General features: G+C 37.8%; 1 protein-coding gene across 5 annotated transcripts in view; it reads right to left on the bottom strand.

Annotated features, from left to right (window-relative positions):
* PCLO (piccolo presynaptic cytomatrix protein) overlaps positions 1-19,882 on the bottom strand; it is a 386,235-nt gene that overhangs the window by 155,736 nt on the left and 210,617 nt on the right. For all 5 annotated transcript variants that reach the window (XM_009462919.2, XM_087764264.1, XM_087764266.1 and 2 more), the window contains exon 7: positions 2,933-5,141. In XM_009462919.2, coding sequence (XP_009461194.2) covers positions 2,933-5,141 — 2,209 coding nt within the window. The remainder of the gene's footprint in view (positions 1-2,932; positions 5,142-19,882) is intronic.

Genomic DNA, 19,882 nt, shown 5'->3' with positions numbered 1-19,882 from the left:
AACTCTAGGGTAGAATTAACAAATCAGCATATAAAAGAAAAAAAAATCCTTTAGGTGAGAAAAGGTACATTTTATATCTACTCAGCTGACCCGTAGGGACTATTTAAATTCATAAAATTGAGCACTAGCTTCAGCATCCTGGAAAATGAGTATCTTCAACATACGTAATAGTTTGTGGAAACTGTGGCAGCTGCGGGGTTAATAAAGAGCTATTCGCTGGATCAGAGCTTTCACGGTACTTGGAACCCTGAGAAAATACCAGGTGTTTCAAAAGCTAAAAACACTGTTTATGTTCAATGAACCTCTGGATTTGTGCTCTTTTGACACTAATTTTTTTTAACCTGTTTGAAGTTTGGAATCCTAGTGTAGGTACTACTTATGTGCTGAAGCATGGTTTTAAGATTTGTTACAGTATGTAGGTGTACTCAGTGTAAAACGGAAGGTTTGGCCTCAAAGTCCTCTTTGTATTCTCTTCTGGTATTTGTTATGGAATGTGACTTATAAAAAATGAACAGAAAGTCAAGCTCATCTCTCAATCTGAATGGAAGAAAAACAATTTAAATTTAATACCTTGACTCGTGTTCATTTTTAAAAGTCTCTAAAGATGAAAATTCAAGCTTTAGCACAAGAAGAGTTTTCCTAAAATAGTGCTTAAGACTGATTTCTTTTAATGAAATCTCATCAACACTTCGCAATAGTTGTTAAAAAAAAAAAAGAAAAGGCAAATAAAATGGTGTTAAAAGGCTGGATGCAACGGGCCAGAATAGCTGTCCACTGTTAGGGCATTACAGAGAAAAGCGCAGTCTGGAGAAAAGGCAGCCATAACTTTCTGAAGAACTGTAATTGCTTCTTTGGAACATTTTTTATCTTACATCCAAATTGTATGAATTATTTTCAATTCAAGTTACTTGCTATTAGACAGGATATTTGAAAATAATGTCATAAAGTGTTTTGATTTCCAAGGCTTTACATAAAATTGTGCAAAAATAAGCTATTTGTGAAGAAACAAAAGCTTGATAGAAATTTGAAAAATACTGCTGAAAGGGGAAGCCCTGGTATTCAGGGACATATCAATCTAATAAGGAACATGTCAATTGAGTTAGAACACTTCTGAAAGAGTCTAACTAAACAGAGACAAAATTAAAACCGAAACATGTTCAACCTAAAACGTAACATGTATGCCTTGTACAAATATATAATGGAAACATAATGCACTGTAGTGCAAATATAATTCCCTCTGACCTGTTTATATGAGGTAGAATAGCACCGAACAGGCTTTTTTTGGTCCAGTTTGGTTCTCAGTTCTCAGAAGAAGTCCTGTGTCTTTCACAATGTGACCCTAGAATGACCCTTAAAAGTCACAAGTTGCATTGAGACAAGATAACATCTACTTATTTAAGAAGAATGATATGAGTTGCAACTTGGGGAGTTCCTCTCAAGTGCCTTCAGATTTAATTATAGGACTCTGTGTGCTAAGAATTTAACAACAGTGAAAACACTTGAACTTCTGATAAAAATCAAAAAAGGTGATGATCCTGAACCTCTCCTGAAACACAGACTTCATGAGGGGGCTGCAAATATCTAAGAAATATGAAAAGAAACTTACAGAACAGAACCCTTCAATATATTGCAGTATCAGGAAGGCAAAAGGATTCTATTTTCTAATGCTTATGAAAGATTCAGCATATGTAAAAAAGCAAGAATGCAATAATGAACACTGCAGCTAATATAAACCTGCAAAATAAACCATACTACTTCATAATCATGCAAATGTGTCTTTTGAGACAATCATTGCCATTTACAGACAATATAGCGCATGCAAAGTCTCTTTTATTGTGCAGTAAATACACATAAGAAAAAGTTAAGGGAGCGCATACAATTTTGAACATATTAATTTCATTTTCTTTCAAACTGTTTTTATGATTTTTAAACAATTTAGAATATATTAAGTCTGAACTGACTCAAACAAAACTGATACATAACTTGCAATTATTTAGTACTCAACATCAGCTTTAACATTCTGCTGTACTTATTCAGAAGAAACATTTTTAATTGCACCATTTATAATACATCAGAAAGGTTCCTTTCATGAACCTAAGTGAGCTCTTGTGCTTATTTGGCAGACATATTGTATGGGGTGTATATAAAACCAGATATGCTGCATAATCCATCAATAGAAGTAAAATACTTTATGCAAGTTTATTGAAAGGTGAGATTGTCTTGCACCATCCAAATGACAAATTATCTTACATCATCACAATTCCGAATGCACAGAAGTCCACATGACAGGATGCTTTCAACAAACCATATGTAGAACGTTATTTTGCTATCATGTTAAGCTCTACATGGTTCTAACATACAATATGTACTTAATGAACATATTATTTCTATATAGATGCAGATCTAAAGTGGTGCGTCGGGAGATGGAATTATCACCTCTTGAATTCTATTATGAAATTTCATGCAAATAAAATTACTAGAGTTTTTAAGAGATTTGGGAGATTATTTCCAAATCCCAACAAAAACTATTGCAAATAAGTTCTATGATTGACAGTCACTGGAGAAGGCTCCACATAAAGACTGATGGTAGGGTCTGTATTGTACATGGAATATTCTACACAGCATCATTAGAGAAGTGGACATCAACAAGTGAAAAGGAAAATGCACAAGCAAACCAAAAGGAAAGCAAATCAACAACAATACAGTGAGCATGCTAGAGTAGCTTAACACCATCCAGAAACTGCTGTTAGGATAAAATAAAAAATATCAAATAAACCAAAACAAATCAAACCCCAAAAACGTAGATACACAGAAGATGCACCAAGGAACAGAAAAATGAACAAGTCTTTGAAGTATAACAAAAATTAGACACATGCATAGAAATGAGGATTTGCATTGTGATAGTAAGATACCAGTCTGAGGCCTAATTTACCTTCACTGTCTGACATGGCATGCTGGAAGTCATCCATGATGAAGGCTATATCTCGATCATAGCCTCGAGTCCGTGACTCCTCCCTCATATGTTGCTGGACCTCAGGTAATGAATGGCTCGATCCAAACTGGTCTCTGGTATCTGCAGATATTGGTGGCAAGGGTCCAGCTGCTGCTCTTGCCATTCCCATTGGCTGGCCAACGGGACTTAGTGGGCTCTCTTCCTCTGAGTTCTGCGCTACTATTGGGATCCTCCCCCTGCTTTGGCTAATAGGTAGACTGGTGGGCTTAGTTCTTCCAGAAGGTGCTGCATGGCTAAAGGAAACATCTAAGGGTTCAGCTTCTTGGGCTTTCAGTCTTAAAGAAGAACTGGAAGAATCCCTTTTCAATGACAAATCGAGCCCATAAACTGAGGAGGGTCTAGATGAGGGCCTAGATCTACTACCACTGCTGTAAGACTTGTCTGCTTCATCTTGTAATGTGGATCTCATTGTTGGACCTAGTGCAGTCCCAAGGCCTGCTCCAATGGATGAAGTCAGTGGTTGCCCCATGTATTTCTGTTGGTCAGTAATGTTTTTTCTAAGGCCAAAAGTGATATCATCCTGAAGAAGCCTTGCCCTAGTAGTAATTCCCCCAAGTGTTGAAGTGCTAGAAGTCATATAGCTTGAATAGTCAGGCTCAAGGTCTCTGCTTTCTTGGATAGGTGAAAACTTTGTTAGTTTGGGGTCTATCAAAGCTTTCTTGTGTTTTGACTGCTTCTGGTAAAGGAGGGCTGCTGGGAGCTGCTTAGCAGCCTGTTTCTCAAGAGTAAGCCTACCTATGCTGTATTTCTCCGATTTTGGAAAATGCCTGTAGCTGCCCTCTGCGTGGTAATACTGTGACAGGCCAGCCAGATGATCAAGACTTTCTGCACCTCTACGGAACTCTTGTTTTATCTGATGTTTCAGAAGCTTGAGCTCATAAGGATCCTCCATTGGGTCTTCATCAGCTTTAACATAGGAATGTAACCTAGAAGAAGTCTGCAGTGGTGCTAGGAAGTCTGACACTTCTTGTGCTCTCCTGGCCTCGGTTGTCCGAAGCAGTCGATCTGTTTTGGTCAGATCTTTCTCATGGAGGCTAAAACTGGAACCAAGTGCTCCCGTTCCTTTAGTAAGTTCTCCTATATCATCAATCAGCACATAATTTCGGGGTGTATGGTGGTGGTCTATATCTGCATAGAAGGAATCTGCAGATATGCTTGATATAGGGCTGCTTGCTATGCTGTTTCTCTCATCTAGTCCTATCCTTAAGTCCAAGGTAGAGTATTTACTGCCCAGCTGGGAAACGGCATAATTATTGTCAGTTGAAACTGGTGCTATCATGAGAGGCTGATTGCGAATTACATCATAGTTTGTTGTTATCTTAGGCTCCAAATATAATGTGGTTTGTCTTGGCTTTGGCTGTATTACCATCATCTGTGATGGGAGCTGATATGACGGCTGTTGAGATGGTGGAGGTTGAGCCTGTGGAGTAAAGGACATAGTAGCTCCTGTTTGGAAAGCTGTCTGGGTCTGATAGGGTGAAACCTGTTGGTGATACAAAGGCTGCTGTTGTTGGTAATGTGATTGCTGTGTGAACTGAGTTGGTGCTTGAGTTGGCAGGGCAGGAGATGAATACTGATATTGAGCATATGGGCTTGTAGCAGGGGCAAACTGTGTCTCTGGTTGGGTTTGTGGTGGCATAAACTGGTTAAATTCTGTCTGGGGTGCAGTACGTGGTCTTTCCAAGCCGTGCTGAGTTTCTATTCTGGTTGACCTGGTATTATTAACTTCACTGTCTGACATATAATCACGTTCTTCTGCTACTCCTTGGAGATAGGCACGCTCTCTCTTTTCTCTTTCTTTTAGTAAGGCTTCTTTCCTCCTATTAATGCCCATTTCTAAGTATCTCAGCTTGGCATCTATTTCTTTTTCTTCCTCATCTAGCTCTGCTTGCTTCTTCCTAAGCTTGGCTGATTCCCGTTCGACCAGATCCAATTCCCTGTCTATATCCTGAAGAATTTTGGCTCTGGCCATAGTGTTGGTCCTGCAAATCCTTCTGCGTGAAACTGATCCCACAGAAGTATATGGCGACTGAGTTCCTGCTGTTGCTTCCTCGGGAGGTGGGTTGGGTAGAGTTCTCTTCACCTTCTTTTGAGTGCCTGATGGGGTTATGCTTGAAGAACCTTTTGTCTGCAACAGAAGAAACAGGACTGAATCACTATTCTGGAGGCTTGATCGCAAATTAATCACAAGCTGTTTAAATTATTTTCACTGTATGGCCTTATATCTTAACCACGTACTTTCTCTAAAGGAGCAGAAGCTTGTGGTATCTGTGAATAAGCAGCAGAAAACGGCATGAAAAAATGCTGGCAGTGTGCTAAAGGTCAGGATAACACGCAATCTAATGCAAAATAAGGGTGACGCTCACTAGGACTTTGTTAAGCCTTTACTTTATATTCTTGAAATTGAATTGACTGTAATTTAAAAGTATTGGTTTTTTTTTTTTTAATCTCCGTATGCTTATATATAAATATATACAATATCTGTATGTGTGGGAGGGGAATATATATAGACCCATGCACGTTCCTTTTATAGAACATTTAATTGAAAAAATATATGTATAATTATAAATGTACATATATCCATATTAATATATAAATATATGTCTAATCTGTACAATCAAATAGAAATCTCTGAGCCAGACACTGAGTGCATACTGAGCAGCTATAACTTGTACTGAAATCCAGACACCAAAGCAGGACTTTCTGGTGCCAACACACTTGGTACAACAGGTAGTTCTTAGTCTACCTTATCATTTTTGCCTCACCTCTGCTGCTAGATACACATTTGCAAGGAAGATTCTTGTGTTTTACAAAAGTAGTGTGAGCTTTCTTCAGTTCATTGAAGACTTTCATAAATGAAATTTGTTCCAGTTCCAAAGTTAAACTTCAAAAGTTTAAAACTTAAAAAAAGTTAAGCAGTATAAAAATATAGGAATCTAGTTCAGTCCAGATGTCCAGACTTCCCCACAGTTAATGGTGGAAGAGTGATTCACCCTGGTCTAGAAGTATCTACCTTAGGCTTATGAGTCATTTTTTGGAGGTGCCTGTCTCTCTTCATCAACTAGGAAAGTAAGCAATGTAACTGGTTAGATGCAATCTAAATTGCACCCTAAATTACAAGGGTTTTTGAATGGTTCCTTTTAGTTTTGAAGTAAATTTAGGCTCCCACAAAATGTAGATACATTAAGAAGTGGGACTTGAATGATTTTGAAATTGTATCCTATCTCCCCAATAGCTTCTTATGAACTTTGCCTTAGTGAAGGAAAAGGGATTGGTCTATACACATACACTAAAAATAATCACCTCAGCCATTACAGAATGCAGCCATGGTAATAGCAAAATATGGAAACACTTCTAATAAGGGAAGTAAAAAGAATATTAACCAACTTGACTCTTCTGCCTCTGCAGGCAAGCACAGCACTTTAGCAGGCATTAATTGTTATTAATTACAAATGGAATTTCTTCTGAAATAAATGCTACTTCACTCAGATAAGAAGTCAACAAGATTAATTTTAATTAGGAGTTTAAAAATCACTATTTTCTCTGTTTATTCGCATATGTCATCAACAAATTGTACAAGTTTTTAAAAAGTGTTGTCAACCCTCCTTTGCAGCTCCCCTGTTACCTAACCTTAGCAAATTGCAATAGTCAACACATCATTTGTTATGGATCTTTAAAGAAACATTCACTACCTTTTCAAGTGTCATTTAAGCTCTTTTCATCCTCTTCATCTAAATTCCATCAACTTTTGCATGCTTCAGATTTCAATATATGCAATTTAATTTTGTTTTCAGCTTCCTGTGGCCATTTCCCAAACCCATGTTGTGCCAACAAATCAAAGAAACTAATTTTCTCTAGCTCAGTGTGTACTTATAATCAAAGAGAAATTAATAATCTACAGTAGGTCTAGTTGGCTATTAATTTATACTGTAAATTCAGTCCAATGCCACTGTTATTTCCCCCTCCCAAAGTGAAACAGCAATCACAGATGGTGAAGCAGTCACAGATGGTCACTGGTATTGGGGAAGAGCTATTAATAACCCACTCATTAAAAGGTCTATAGTACTTTATCCAATTATTATTTTCAGATGACAGTTAAGTTGCTAATGAATAAATCCCAATGTCAGCTTATAATGCATTTTATCAGAAAAACATATCTTGTTTTTATATTTTTGTCTACATATAAAGCAGCTCAGACTAATAGACACTACCACTTGCTTTTGAAAAAGTATTGATAACCTCTAGTTCTCAGCTGCTGTTCTCATAAAAGGCAAGTCTTAATTATTTTTACTTGATATTTACATTGGGATAAGAAAAAATAAATATGATATTTTAGTACTGTGATAAAATCTGTGCGTTTTTTTCTTCTTCCTGGATATTCTCATCATCAGTTATGTTAGCATGCTACCTGGGAACTGTGTTAATAGATTTAAGGGAAGTTCAACTGCAGTATTTTGGCAGATAACTTTAGAGTAGTTGTTAAATTTAGTTTTTGCATTTCCTTTGAATTTGTTAACTAGCAAGGAAAAAAGACAAGCTAGGGCTGATCTTCCCCTAATTCTAATATCTTTAGCACAAAGAATCGGGAGTGGAAAGAAGTAATTGTGCTGTTTAGCCCTATCCCTGTATTTTTGGTCCCTGTAACACATTTCTAATGTTATGCTCATTTTAGGTTTAAAGTATCCAAAGGAAAGATGGGGCAGAAACCTTCATGAGACTACTCTGGAGCCAAATAAAAAAACCTATCAAATACAGGCAGGCATTCTTAGCCCTTAGAAGTACTGGTTAAAGGTTAGGTTAGATGTCAAACAGGTGACCTTAGCAAGCTCTCTGACTGAATAAGCCATGAAGTTTTCTACCATATTTTATCACATTTTCCATCTTCTTCATTCTAACCCTTTTACTTCTAGCTATCTACTATCACCCTCACTAATTTAAAAAAATCATTCTGTATTTAGCAAATTGTCCTGGTTTCAGCTGGGATAGAGTTAATTTTCTTCTTAGTAGCTGGTATAGTGCTCTGTTTTGGATTTAGTATGAGAATAATGTTGATTGATAACACACTGATGTTTTAGTTGTTGCTAAGTAGTGCTTACAGCAGTCAAGGACTTTTCAGCTTCCCATGCTCTGCGTGGCGCACAAGAAGCTGGGAGGGGGCACAGCCAGGACAGCTGACCCAGACTGGCCACAGGGCTATTCCATACCGTATGACGTCATGCTCAGTATATAACTGGGGCGAGTTGGCCGGGGGGGAGGGGATTGCTGCTCGGGAACAGGCTTGGCATCAGTCAGGGGGTGGTGAGCAATTGTGTCGTGTATCACTTGCTTTGTATGTTATTATTGTATTATATTATTATTATTATTATTACTACTACTACTATCATTCTATTTCATTTTACTTCAATTATTAAACTGTTCTTATCTCAACCCAGGAGTTTTCTGACTTTCACCCTTCCAATTCTCTCCCCCCACCCCACTGGGGGGGAGCGAGTGAGCGGCTGTGTGGTGCATAGTTGCAAGCTGGGATTAAACTACAACACAAATGATCACTCTAAATGCTGACTGTAAGTCTCAAGAACTAGAAGTAAACGATTCTGCTTCTTGTTTCGCCATGACAACCTTATAAACTTTATTACTTTATTGCTGACCCTTGTGCACGGAGAGACTTCCACAGTACTCTGGGACATCCCTTCAGGATGGACATAATGGTAATCAGATCTGCTTCTGAGGCAAAGCTGACTTTGCTAAAATAAGCCCAAAGCTTTTGCTTGAGATAAAGCTATAGATATGTTCTCATCAATACTACAGATTAAAGAACTGAGGAAGAAACAATCTTCCCCCTCCCCCAACAATTTTTAAGGTTAACAATGTTTTGATAACAAAGATAGGAGAAGAAGGCAGTTCAGTCTTGCAGTGCAGTGACAGGATAACATCACAGTGAGGAACTCAAAACACTGAGCTGAAGGTTGCGTGCAAACAGATGTAGCAAAACCTTCCTTTTCTGCCTTGCCAATACACATTAGTCTTGATGTGCTTTATCTCCCGAGTTTTAATTTTAGAGGTCATCTGAACAGAGGCTTGTGAACCCTGTTAAATTGTGTAGTGACTTTGGAATAATTCCTTTGAGATGACCATCCTATTTCTTGCGAATCTTTGTGAAAATACTTTTTTCTACCTATTTTTGTCTCCTTCAATTTGATGGCATTGCTGACGAGGCCAGCAAGACTCTGACCTACTATAAGAATCGGTCAAGTACTAGGAAGTGCTCATAAGTTCCACTGCTTTTTATCTGTTTTAAAGAGAGAGTTTGAGGGACTGAATGGCTCAGGAGATCCGTGATGAATTTCTACCTCTAAACAGTGTATTTGATTCTAGTTACTCAATCTTTCTCCTCCTCTTCTCAACTGAATTTGTTTGAATATGATATGGTGCTGTTCTTGCATCCTCCTCTCTCTCTGTTAATCTAGACGTGCTTGGATATTAGCTTCATTTTCTCAAAGAACTCAGCTATCACATGTATGCTAGAGGCATACAACTCTCATATTTCTTGCATCTTTTGGATTTTAGTAGCAAACATGTAACCCTCATTATTCATTGTTCTTTTAACATTTTCTGTGATCACAACACAAACTTAAACTTCTTCTTCTATCCTCTTCAGAGCTGACAAATCCTGCAAATAATGTATACAATATGTATACATATATGCATATGCACAAACCAATTACAATTGTAATGATAGCACCCTTACTAGAGTTTGCCACCACTAGATTGTCTCTGTAATAGACACAGTGATGTCAGACTACCTACAGTCTGTTATGCTATGAAAAAGCAAAGGCAACGTGGGTCAGAGCTGAAGCCACTCCTCTGCCACAGTCATCTGAAAATTCAACAGCACGGTGGAAAGCTTGTTCTACACTCTAGAGGAACAAAACCTTACCCTCTGCAGGGTGAGGCTTCCTGAAGCATCTGATATTGACTTGCAACAGACTTGAAATGGCAGCAGAAAGTTGGCTGTACCCTGACTACCAGAGAAACAATGCAAATAGTATTTTTTGTCTTCAAACGAGCACTATGCAGTCAATAAGCTTGTTCAGCAAACTCATGATTAGCATCAGTTCGAGAGATGAAGGCTGATGTGTTAAATGAAATTACTGGGAATAAATCGTTTGCATCTAGAAAAGATGTCAAGCAATGGAGGGACAGAAATTACTCTCCCGTTCAGAAAAGAGATCACTGTAGGTGGGGACCAATGCAGGTTACTGAGGCAGTGATGGGGTGGAAGGTGAAGCCTGTGCTGTAGCTCTCTGTGTTCCAGCTCTCACATCTGGGATTTTTCATGTATCAAAAAACTCGCCAAATGCAACCCCTCCAAACCCCCAAAACTCACAGTAGAAATTGCAATTGTAATGAAGCCGTTTTACTTATAAAGGGTTAGTATGTGATACTCAGTATTATGGTATGTGCTCTTCATTGTTAGAAATGCATCAGTAAGAACAGTTAGAAATTTTGGCAATTCATTACTTTAAACATTCAATTTACTTCAAAGAACCTATGAAAATCAGTTATCATTCATTAAGGACCTTTTGGTAGTTTAACAGTATCTTTAATGTTGCTTGTAAATGAAACCTAATTCCAAAAGATACTAACATAATACACTAATATTAGATTACTTCATTTTAAGTATGGAATCCTTAACTTCATCTTCTTGTAGGATGCAGAGAGAGATACTGGACAATGTTTTGTAGCTTGCCCTGTGCAAAGAAATAGTTTCTCGTATAAGTTTTTGTGGACCCTTCTGGACTTACTATCTATTATGTGGTAACCACTCACTCGAGGGAACCAGCTTTGTTAACCCTTGGTAACAAACATTAGAGCAAGAATATTGAGAAACTTCTCTCCACTGCCTAAGGCTGACACAGGGTCATTTTTATGGCAAGAAGAACCACAGAGTGTGGGAACACATCTCTGAAGCCGGTAAAGAAAAGCAGATGAATTGTGCATGGTAAGGAAAATATATTAAAACATGTATTTATAAAAGCTAGTCTCATCAGCAGTGCTGAGAATAGAGTAATACATGCTGTGAACAAATTCTAACCATCAGTAAAACCCTATCAGCCAACCAGTACTGCCTTGCCTCATGTGCTATTGCTGGCAAGGGGAGTGGAAGATGAATTTGATGAGCTGAATTTGGCCCTGTGTATGACAGGGAAATACCCTGCTTCATGAGTAATATACTAGAGCTTTCCTTTAATGTAACTCTTGTCTTTTTCTTTTCTGCACATATTTTGCTCTGGGGACTGAGCAGTCAGGCAGAAAACTAGTTTCTAAATCACTACACAGCAGCACTGAGACGCCAGTCAGTCTGATTTTCTCATGTTTTTTTTTTTTTGTTTTTTTTTTTTCTTCACTCCTTTGGTGGCTCCGTAAAGATAAATTTCTTTCTCTTCAAACCAATATAAAATTTTTAGAAATAGTGTATTCCAAAAAAATAAGCATTTTTCAGAGTTTTTTTACTTTCATTTGTGTCAGTCAGAGTCACTCATACCTCCTATGAGCACTTCTGTACTTCCCATCCTCTTGCGCCTTTCATTTTCTCTGTGAAATTGTTTGAAATTGCCATTTTCACTTCAAATGCAAGGGGAACAGCACAGTGCACTTCCTAACAGCTGACATGACATGAGATATCAACTTCTTTCCTCATTTAAACACATAAAAGGCCATATGCTTCTTTTGATCTCGGGGGGAGAAAGGAGAAATTCAATGGAAATTTGATATGCAAACTACAGACAGATGTGGTCCTTACACAGTGATTTTCAAAGGGATCTAAACCTATATTTCATCTACTTTATGGGAGTATGCGTAATAGTTGTTTTCAGGCGTTTGCATAGAAGAGGCAGTTTTACACAGACTAACTGATTTGTGATTCATTTGGAACAGGACTGACAACTTTTGCCTATAAGGGCAACGGGGCAATTCCCTCCTCAATTTACACTGGTAAAAATGAGGAATAGCAGTTTAAATCAGCAGAAATACATCAGTGGAAAATCAGTTTGTGAGAAGAATGAAATCCAATGTTTTGAAACTTTGACTTTAAATACTGTAACTGGAACAATACTCCATATGTGTGCATTTAACTGATTTAAGACAACATACACATTATTCACAAGCTTATGTTTTCATTTCCTCAGCTTGTATCTACAAACAATATCTATACTGTTTGCTTTTTCTGCTCACTGAAGACACAGCAGTTCCTTTACCCATTCCCCTTAGTACAATTCAATACTGTTTGTCATTTTTTTTTCCATAGCTTAAGCGTTATATAAAAGGGAAAGATTTCTGACTACCTTATACAATAACATTATCTTCAAAACTCACCCGAAGACAATTATTTTCTTCTTTATTCTTCATTTCTTTTTGCCTCTGCTATTCTTTGCTATTTATCTTTGTAATCATATTACTCATCTTTGCAAAGTGTTCTGGGATACAAGGTTATATAAGAGATTCGCTGTCCAATTATATTAAATGTATATAGCATTACATGTATCTCAGTTACTTTACAATGGGGAAAAAAGTCTCTGGCAGATCGATTCAGACAACGGGCATCTGTCAAGCTAACAGAAAGAGTCAAATTGTCAGAGTTGAGCGCTGCTTCTGCATTGAAATCTCTGTACCACATGGGCTCAATATTTTTCCCACAATTCAATCTCTGAAAAAGAAAAAAAGGGAAAAACAGGGAAAAGGAAGGGGAAGGGGGAAAGGAGAGAAGAAACGAAAACCCCTGTCCTCAGAACAGAAGAACAAGGTCAGAATTTCTTCTCTGAATGATAAATACAGATTTCATATTTTGCTATAAACAGCTTGAAAACATTGCAGGAAATATATAGCTGCTACGTAGGCAATACCTACTGATGCTTACTAAATGTTTGTCTTTATATTCTTTGTACTAAAATACGTTAAATATTCTCAAGTATTTTATTTATATATCAGTATATTAAAAACTATCAAGGGACTTCACAGAAAGAAAATACTATTCTCCCACTGCTACAATACTGTGTTTCTAGTACCAACTCCAGTTAATACTCTGACTGCTACAGTACTATCGCCTTAGTCCAGGACTGAAGCCTGGATCTGATACAGAATTCAGAATAAATGCTTTTGTCCTTGAATTAAAAACTTTCCTCATTTGTAAATTACTTACGAATTTTAAGAAGATAGTCCAATTTTTGTTTCAAAGAAAAAAGGATCCAAATGAATGGATTTATCTAGATGCTATCTTCCTCATGACTCATGAAAGTTTCTGCAGAGAAGGTTTCTGAAGCGTATTCTGCTTTGACAACCCAAAAGATTATGAAATAAATGACAAAACAAAGGATAAGGTATATGGAACTCTATGTAGTGCATAACAGCAAGTTGGACAACAGAAAGATTCACTGTCTGGAGAAACACTAATGGCAAAGCTAGAATTGCTATGAGGTAGGTGCTTAACAAGATTAAGACAAAGTCTGTAGATTCATGGTGACTATGTACTCTACTATAACATAGTATATTACACTATAACATTGTGTTTCTTAATCAATCACCACTTCTTTTTTCCCCTCTATTGCTTCATTGACAGTCTAAGAGGCATTTTACATAAATACAGACCTTTAGATACTCAGAACTTCTCAGCCTAACCTGTGAGAAGTTATCAAAAGTTCTACGAAGCGGCTGGACCATTCAATGCCTCTGCTAGGTTAAGATACACATATTGTTTGCACATGATGTGCCTTGTCTCCAGCACAGCCTGGTTTTGGATTTGACTAACTAATGGCACAGAACTGTACCTCAGTACTATGTTCTGATACAGAGGTGATGTGATTCTGCCATTGGTAATTCAAAACAGTTATATTAAAAGATATTGTACGAAAGTATTAATTCTTAACTTCAGGATTAGTTGATCATGAAGCTATTTGTGGCAGTAGAAAAAGACATCAGTCATCTCCACCTTGGAATGATGAAGCCCTTGGAATAAATGTCTTTGCACATAATGCAACATCCTCAGTATGGGCTCATTCACTCATAGTAATTAATAATACACTGTTTCTCATCATGTAATGCACAAATCCTTATATATCATTCCTCTCAGTCAGAATAATAAGTTTTATTTGAAACTCAGATCTCATCCATGGAAAATGTTACTGGATTATAAAGAGTCTTTTCCCAGTCAAACAGAACATACTTTAAATTCTCTTCCTTTGCAATCTAACTAAGAATCCTGGCCAGAAAACACTGGTGAGAAAAATTCAGAACAGTTTATACTTACCAGTAGGATATGCATATGCTGAATTAACACCATCTGTTTTCAACTGATATCAGACTACTTTGCAAACTTTCAGCTACAATAAAAAAAAAAAAACAAAAACACCAAAACCCCTCTGTCTCTGAAAGAAAGGAATTATTAATCTTGTTTTACAGGAAAAAACAACCAAACAAAAAAGGTGTGAGAAAATCTTGGCTTTTGCTGCCTCTCCTTCACTACTGCCTTCCTCCACAGAACGGCAGCTGACGAGACTCCACATGCTGCGCCACAGCCCTTGTTTATTCGCAAGAGTGAGGATTCATCTGCCCAAGCGCAGACATAATGTACAGGCTAATCTGAGCTAGTCCTCCAGACTACTGAACTGAAAGAAAGTGCAATTTTCCTTCAGCTCACTCCATAATCACACCTGTTTCTCTTACTGACTGTAGAAACAGCCACATATAACACAGATGTCACCTGTAAGTGTCTGGAGGCAGAGGAGGTCAGTCCCACTCCTAGCAACTGCAGCAGTTTGAATTCCTGCTTTTGGCTCCTCACGCGGGATCTGTTTTGTAGCAGAGTGTTAATCCTTTTCTCCATGCAGGAATCTTGCCACCTTTGCAATTCTTCAGAAATTACACCTCTCCTCAGCAATCAAAGCCTCTGGGCTTGGCTCAGTTTGATCGTTCAGGCAGTATTTATTTTATTCTGCGCTCATGATGCTTTGCTTCCCTGGTCTAAGATTAAAGGTGGCAGAGTGAGCAAAGCCCTGATTAATCACTTTCTCTAAAATGTGTTTCATGCTGGGGAACAATGGCCATGTAAGTCCTGCGTAAGGCACAGATTAGACAAACTCACCAAGCGTCTAACTACTTAATTCAGGCCTTTCTATAAGCATCACAGGTAAGCCTTCTCTTCGTCTTTTCTGCTCAGCCCTGACTTCATCCATACTGCTGTGCACCTGCAGTGCAGCCTGCGTCAAATTTCCTTCCCTCCCTTTCCAAAAGTGCCTTAAAATTTACCAATGCAACACATTCTATTGTAGAAAAACATACTTCTTACTCTGCTTTGGTACCATGTATAGCTCTGTAAGGGTTTTCAAGTTCTGTAAGGACCAGTAGTCCTTCATGGTGGTTACACTGTTGTCAAAATACTAGCATTACACACTATTAGAATAGAAACAAAAGGCAGAATAGAAACAAAAGGAGGTTGTGAAACCCTCTTTGGTCACTGATGCCCGGCTTCCAGGCTTCACTCCATCCCAACAACTCCCCAGTTTTCTGGTCTGCAGCAAATTCTGCATAATCCCCTCTGCCTCAGCTGGACAAGCTGCTTTCTTCATCAGCTTGGGTTCTGTGTCCATTCCTCTTCCTTCCCCGCAGTTTCTCAGTATCAGCCTGCACTTTTGCCTGGAACTTTTTTGTTACCCCTCTCCCTCTCCCTCTTTTTTTCTCAAGTATGAGAACTCCCCTGAAAATATGCTCAGTTGCTCCCAGGGCAGGAGCAATCTCTCTCTCTCTCTGTCGTGGTTTAACCCCAGCCAGCAACTAAGCACCACACAGCCGCTCGCTCACTCCCCCCCGGTGGGATGGGGGAGAGAATCGGATGAGTAAAAGTGAGAAAACTCATGGGTTGAGATAAAGACAGTTTAATGGGTAAAGCAAAAGCCGCACGCACAAGCAAAGCAAAGCAAGGAATTAATTCACTACTTCCCATCGGCAGGCAGGTGTTCAGCCATCCTCAGGAAAGCAGGGCTCCATCACGCGTAATGGTTACTTGGGAAGACAAATGCCACCACGCCCAATGTCCCCCACTTCCTTCTTCCCCCAGGTTATATACTGAGCATGATGTCATATGGTATGTATGTGTCTGTTATATATATGAGATATATATATATATACACGTCAATATATATACGTCAAAAAATATATACGTCATATAGCCCTTTGGCCAGTCTGGGTCAGCTGTCCTGGCTGTGCTCCCTCCCAGCTTCTTATGCACCTGGCAGAGCACAAGAAGCTGAAAAGTCCTTGACTAGTGTAAACTCTGCTCAGCAAGAACCAAAACATCAGTGCGTTATCAACATTATTCTCATCCTAAATCCAAAACACAGCGCTCTACCAGCTACTAAGAAGAAAACTAACTCTATCCCAGCTGAAACCAGGACACTCTCTTTCTCTCTCCAGAAGCTTCCAGTCAACCCAATCCTCTCCCTTTTTAAAGGAATGTAACTGAACCTGACAACAAACACACAGAATAGATCGTCTGCCACAGATGGCTAAACTTATGAAGTGTGAAAACCACTCACAGTATGTCCAGATTTTCCATTTCACTTTTTCTACAGTGAGAAAGTGTACTAGCCAGACCACACAAAACCCCATATTCCTATTCTTATTCACATGTAAGAATGGCATTTCCAGTTTGATATAAACCCATTTCCAAGTGACGTAAGTTAAACAAAACCAAATTAACTCCTCCTCCCACCCCACCCCAAACCTTCAAAAAGCCAACTTCTCAAAGATGGCAATACTCAAATAAACATGTACAGATATTTGTTATGCCAATACAAAACAGAACACCTTCTTCTCACAGAAGAAAAACAGCTTTCACTATGTTATCTGTTTAAATTTATACCTCCTTTTTTTCAAATTAAAAAAAAAGTCTTTTAAAAGGCATGAAACCGTTTTTTCAAAGTTTACTTTTTTCTGTTTTTCTTGTATATATATTCTACAGTCTGTTGATATTACACCAGATTTAATCCATGGATCCGGGAAAAACAAGTGGCAAATGTCTCATCATTTGAGAGTACTTAAGAGCATCAGCTCTTCACCAAAGACATCCAGTCAAGGCACTCAACTCAGTCTTGATTAGCACAACTGTGAATAAAACTGGGAGAAAGTCCTGATTTTTAGAACAACCTCCATCTTTTCTTTTGAAGTATAAATGGACATAATTTTCATACCTGATTGTTTTAACAATTATTAAATATGGTTTATATGACTAACACTGAAATCTAGATTCATTTTCAGAAGCGGAAGTGTTCCACTCCTGGATAAATTCAATCAGATGACAGCTTTGCAGGCAATGTGATATTTAATCAAACTGTGTAGGGTTGGGGAAGAAGAAAGCAGTAACCTTTAATGAATTTTCTTCCTACTATTTTAATAGCAATTATACTATTTTAGAATCATGACCTTCCTCTTCCCATTTCTGCTTACTGTGACAAGCAGGACAGGAAGATAGAAATTTGGCAAGCTTACTTTTAAACACTAATGAAGCTAAAAATAAAGAATAGGCAGCAGAAAAACAGAAGTTAATGTGAGAGATGTGCCATTTGCAGTTTCTAAACCTACATTTGTATCAAAAAAAAGAAGAAACAGAACTTAACTTAAACCAATTGCGATGTTTCAAGACACCACATAAAAATGAAAATTCTTACGGTTGACCTGGAACCTAGGATATACTTTCACTGCAGATACAAAATTAAAAAGGTTCTTTTTTTGCCCCTCATTTTCAGAGCCCCTATTATTCTTGTTCCAAACCATTCTTTGTCCACCACTGCCATAGGTCAAAATAAATCTAAATAAAAAGTAGCTCTACTTGATTACATGCATATGGACTATACCAATTACCCTAAACATGTCATGCACAGTGAGTTTTACTATAGAAACATAGGAAATTAACAGTAAAAGTTGTTTACAAGATGAATACACATTTGGGTTGGTTCTCCTCTCTGTTGTTTTTATGTGTTGTTCTTACCGTTTTAAAATTTCTAGTGACACTAATGAGCCTGAAGTTGATCTTACCGAATAAATCCAGAGATTAAGAAGAAAAGAAAATGAATGAAAGCCTGAAATGTGCATAATTATTCAAATGTACATTCTAGACCAGTGGAAGAGTAAGGGCTGAAAAATTAGTCCAGACCATCCAAACTGAATGGCTACTGAATATACTAGTGACATTTTAACTTCACAAGATATCGGGCTTTACAGTCATGTCATTCAATGTTCAGATGTATTCATGGAAAGTTGAATGATTGCTGTGAAGTTTCAGTCTGATGTTCACTGGGGCCTAAAACAGCCTAAGGCACAGTGTATGGATATATTTTCTTACATACAAGAAATGGCAGGATTTATGGGTTGAAAGCAGAACTGTTGGGTGCAAGTGTGATTTGTCAAAGATGTGCTCCCTAAAAACTGAAAAAGACAGTTGTGACTAATGGTTTTTAGCTGGTGAGGATGTCAGAAGAAAATGTAATACACATCTCCAACACAACAAAGGTTTAACAAGACAGTATTGCACAAAACAAGAACAGTGAAAGCTTTACGGTATCAGGATAAACAAGACAAGAACACTTAATATTTAGTTGGAAAACAGGAAAAAATGGCTGAGTGTGAAAAGGGTGCTCCTAAACCTTCATTGCACAATGCTACCACTTAAGAAAGAACTTCAGCTAGGTTTATAAAATTCCTATGCATATGAGGATGCACCCCGATATCCCCAAGGTAAGAACCACCCTGGAAAGAGGCCTTGGCTTTTCGAAAACAGCAAGGCAAAGGATGGAAAGACAAGAACCACAGACTTTAAGCAGCTCATTTCTGAAAGTCAACATTCAGTAACAGGCCACAATGGTATCTTTAATAGTACTGTACAGGTGAGGAATGCCTACCTGAAACACTAAATACCTGGACGTTAGCCAGTGCTTGATGTAGAAGAATAGTTTTGGTCATCAGTTCATCTATATGAAGCCTATGGGTGCAGAGTTTTTGTTTCAATTTTTCTCATTTCAAGATAAATCTGTTTTTGTGCAAGTCCTAAGATTATTAGCTTTTAAGACCACCTAGATCTAAATAAGAAATTTAATAAAATTATTTTTATTTCATATTTTGCAAATTATGAGTACTTTTGCTATTTATTTAAGGCAACCAAAGCAACATTGCTTAGCTGCAATATCTTGACTCTGCATCAAAGTTAATGCTTAAAGGAGCTCAGGCTTATTAGCCATTAATTTATTTGCCTCTGAGCTAAGACTGACAAAAGGTTATTGTTTAGCATCAATCATTTACTGATTTTAGAGCCTTGGACTGACCGGGATAGAGATCATCAAGTCATCTCCCATGATGAAGATTGCTGCTATTTAATTTCTAAGTCATCAAGGCAGGGTTTTTACTTCATTTTCAGATGACAGTATTTATGTTCATAGATCTTTGATAAGTTCATAAACAAAAGTAAAGAACCTTTCTATAAGTATTACAGAACTTGTAATACGTACAGAACCAGCTGTTTGTATTTCAGCAGGAAACATGAAATCCTTTAATTCTCAGATCTCTCTTCTGGTATCTGAATGCACAGCAATCATTCTAGTACAGTGCTGTACATATAGGAGACAGGAGCCAGGCTGGCTGAACAGTGATGAAGATTATCTTGACTGACGAATCATTGATGCCATTTACCTCAGCATGCATTATCTGTGAGCTCTGTGTATTAGTGCGCAATTCCTTATCGTGTTGTTTGAACATCAATTTATGCATAAACACTAAGCACTAAGTCATGATGAAACATTTTTCTTTATCTGCTCTGCTCTCTTTCTG

Source organism: Nipponia nippon, unplaced genomic scaffold (genome assembly GCF_047370975.1).
Source record: "Nipponia nippon isolate SJK-2023a ecotype South Korea unplaced genomic scaffold, ASM4737097v1 scaffold_3, whole genome shotgun sequence".
NCBI lineage: Eukaryota > Metazoa > Chordata > Aves > Pelecaniformes > Threskiornithidae > Nipponia > Nipponia nippon.
This window is presented reverse-complemented; position numbering and strand designations above follow the sequence as displayed.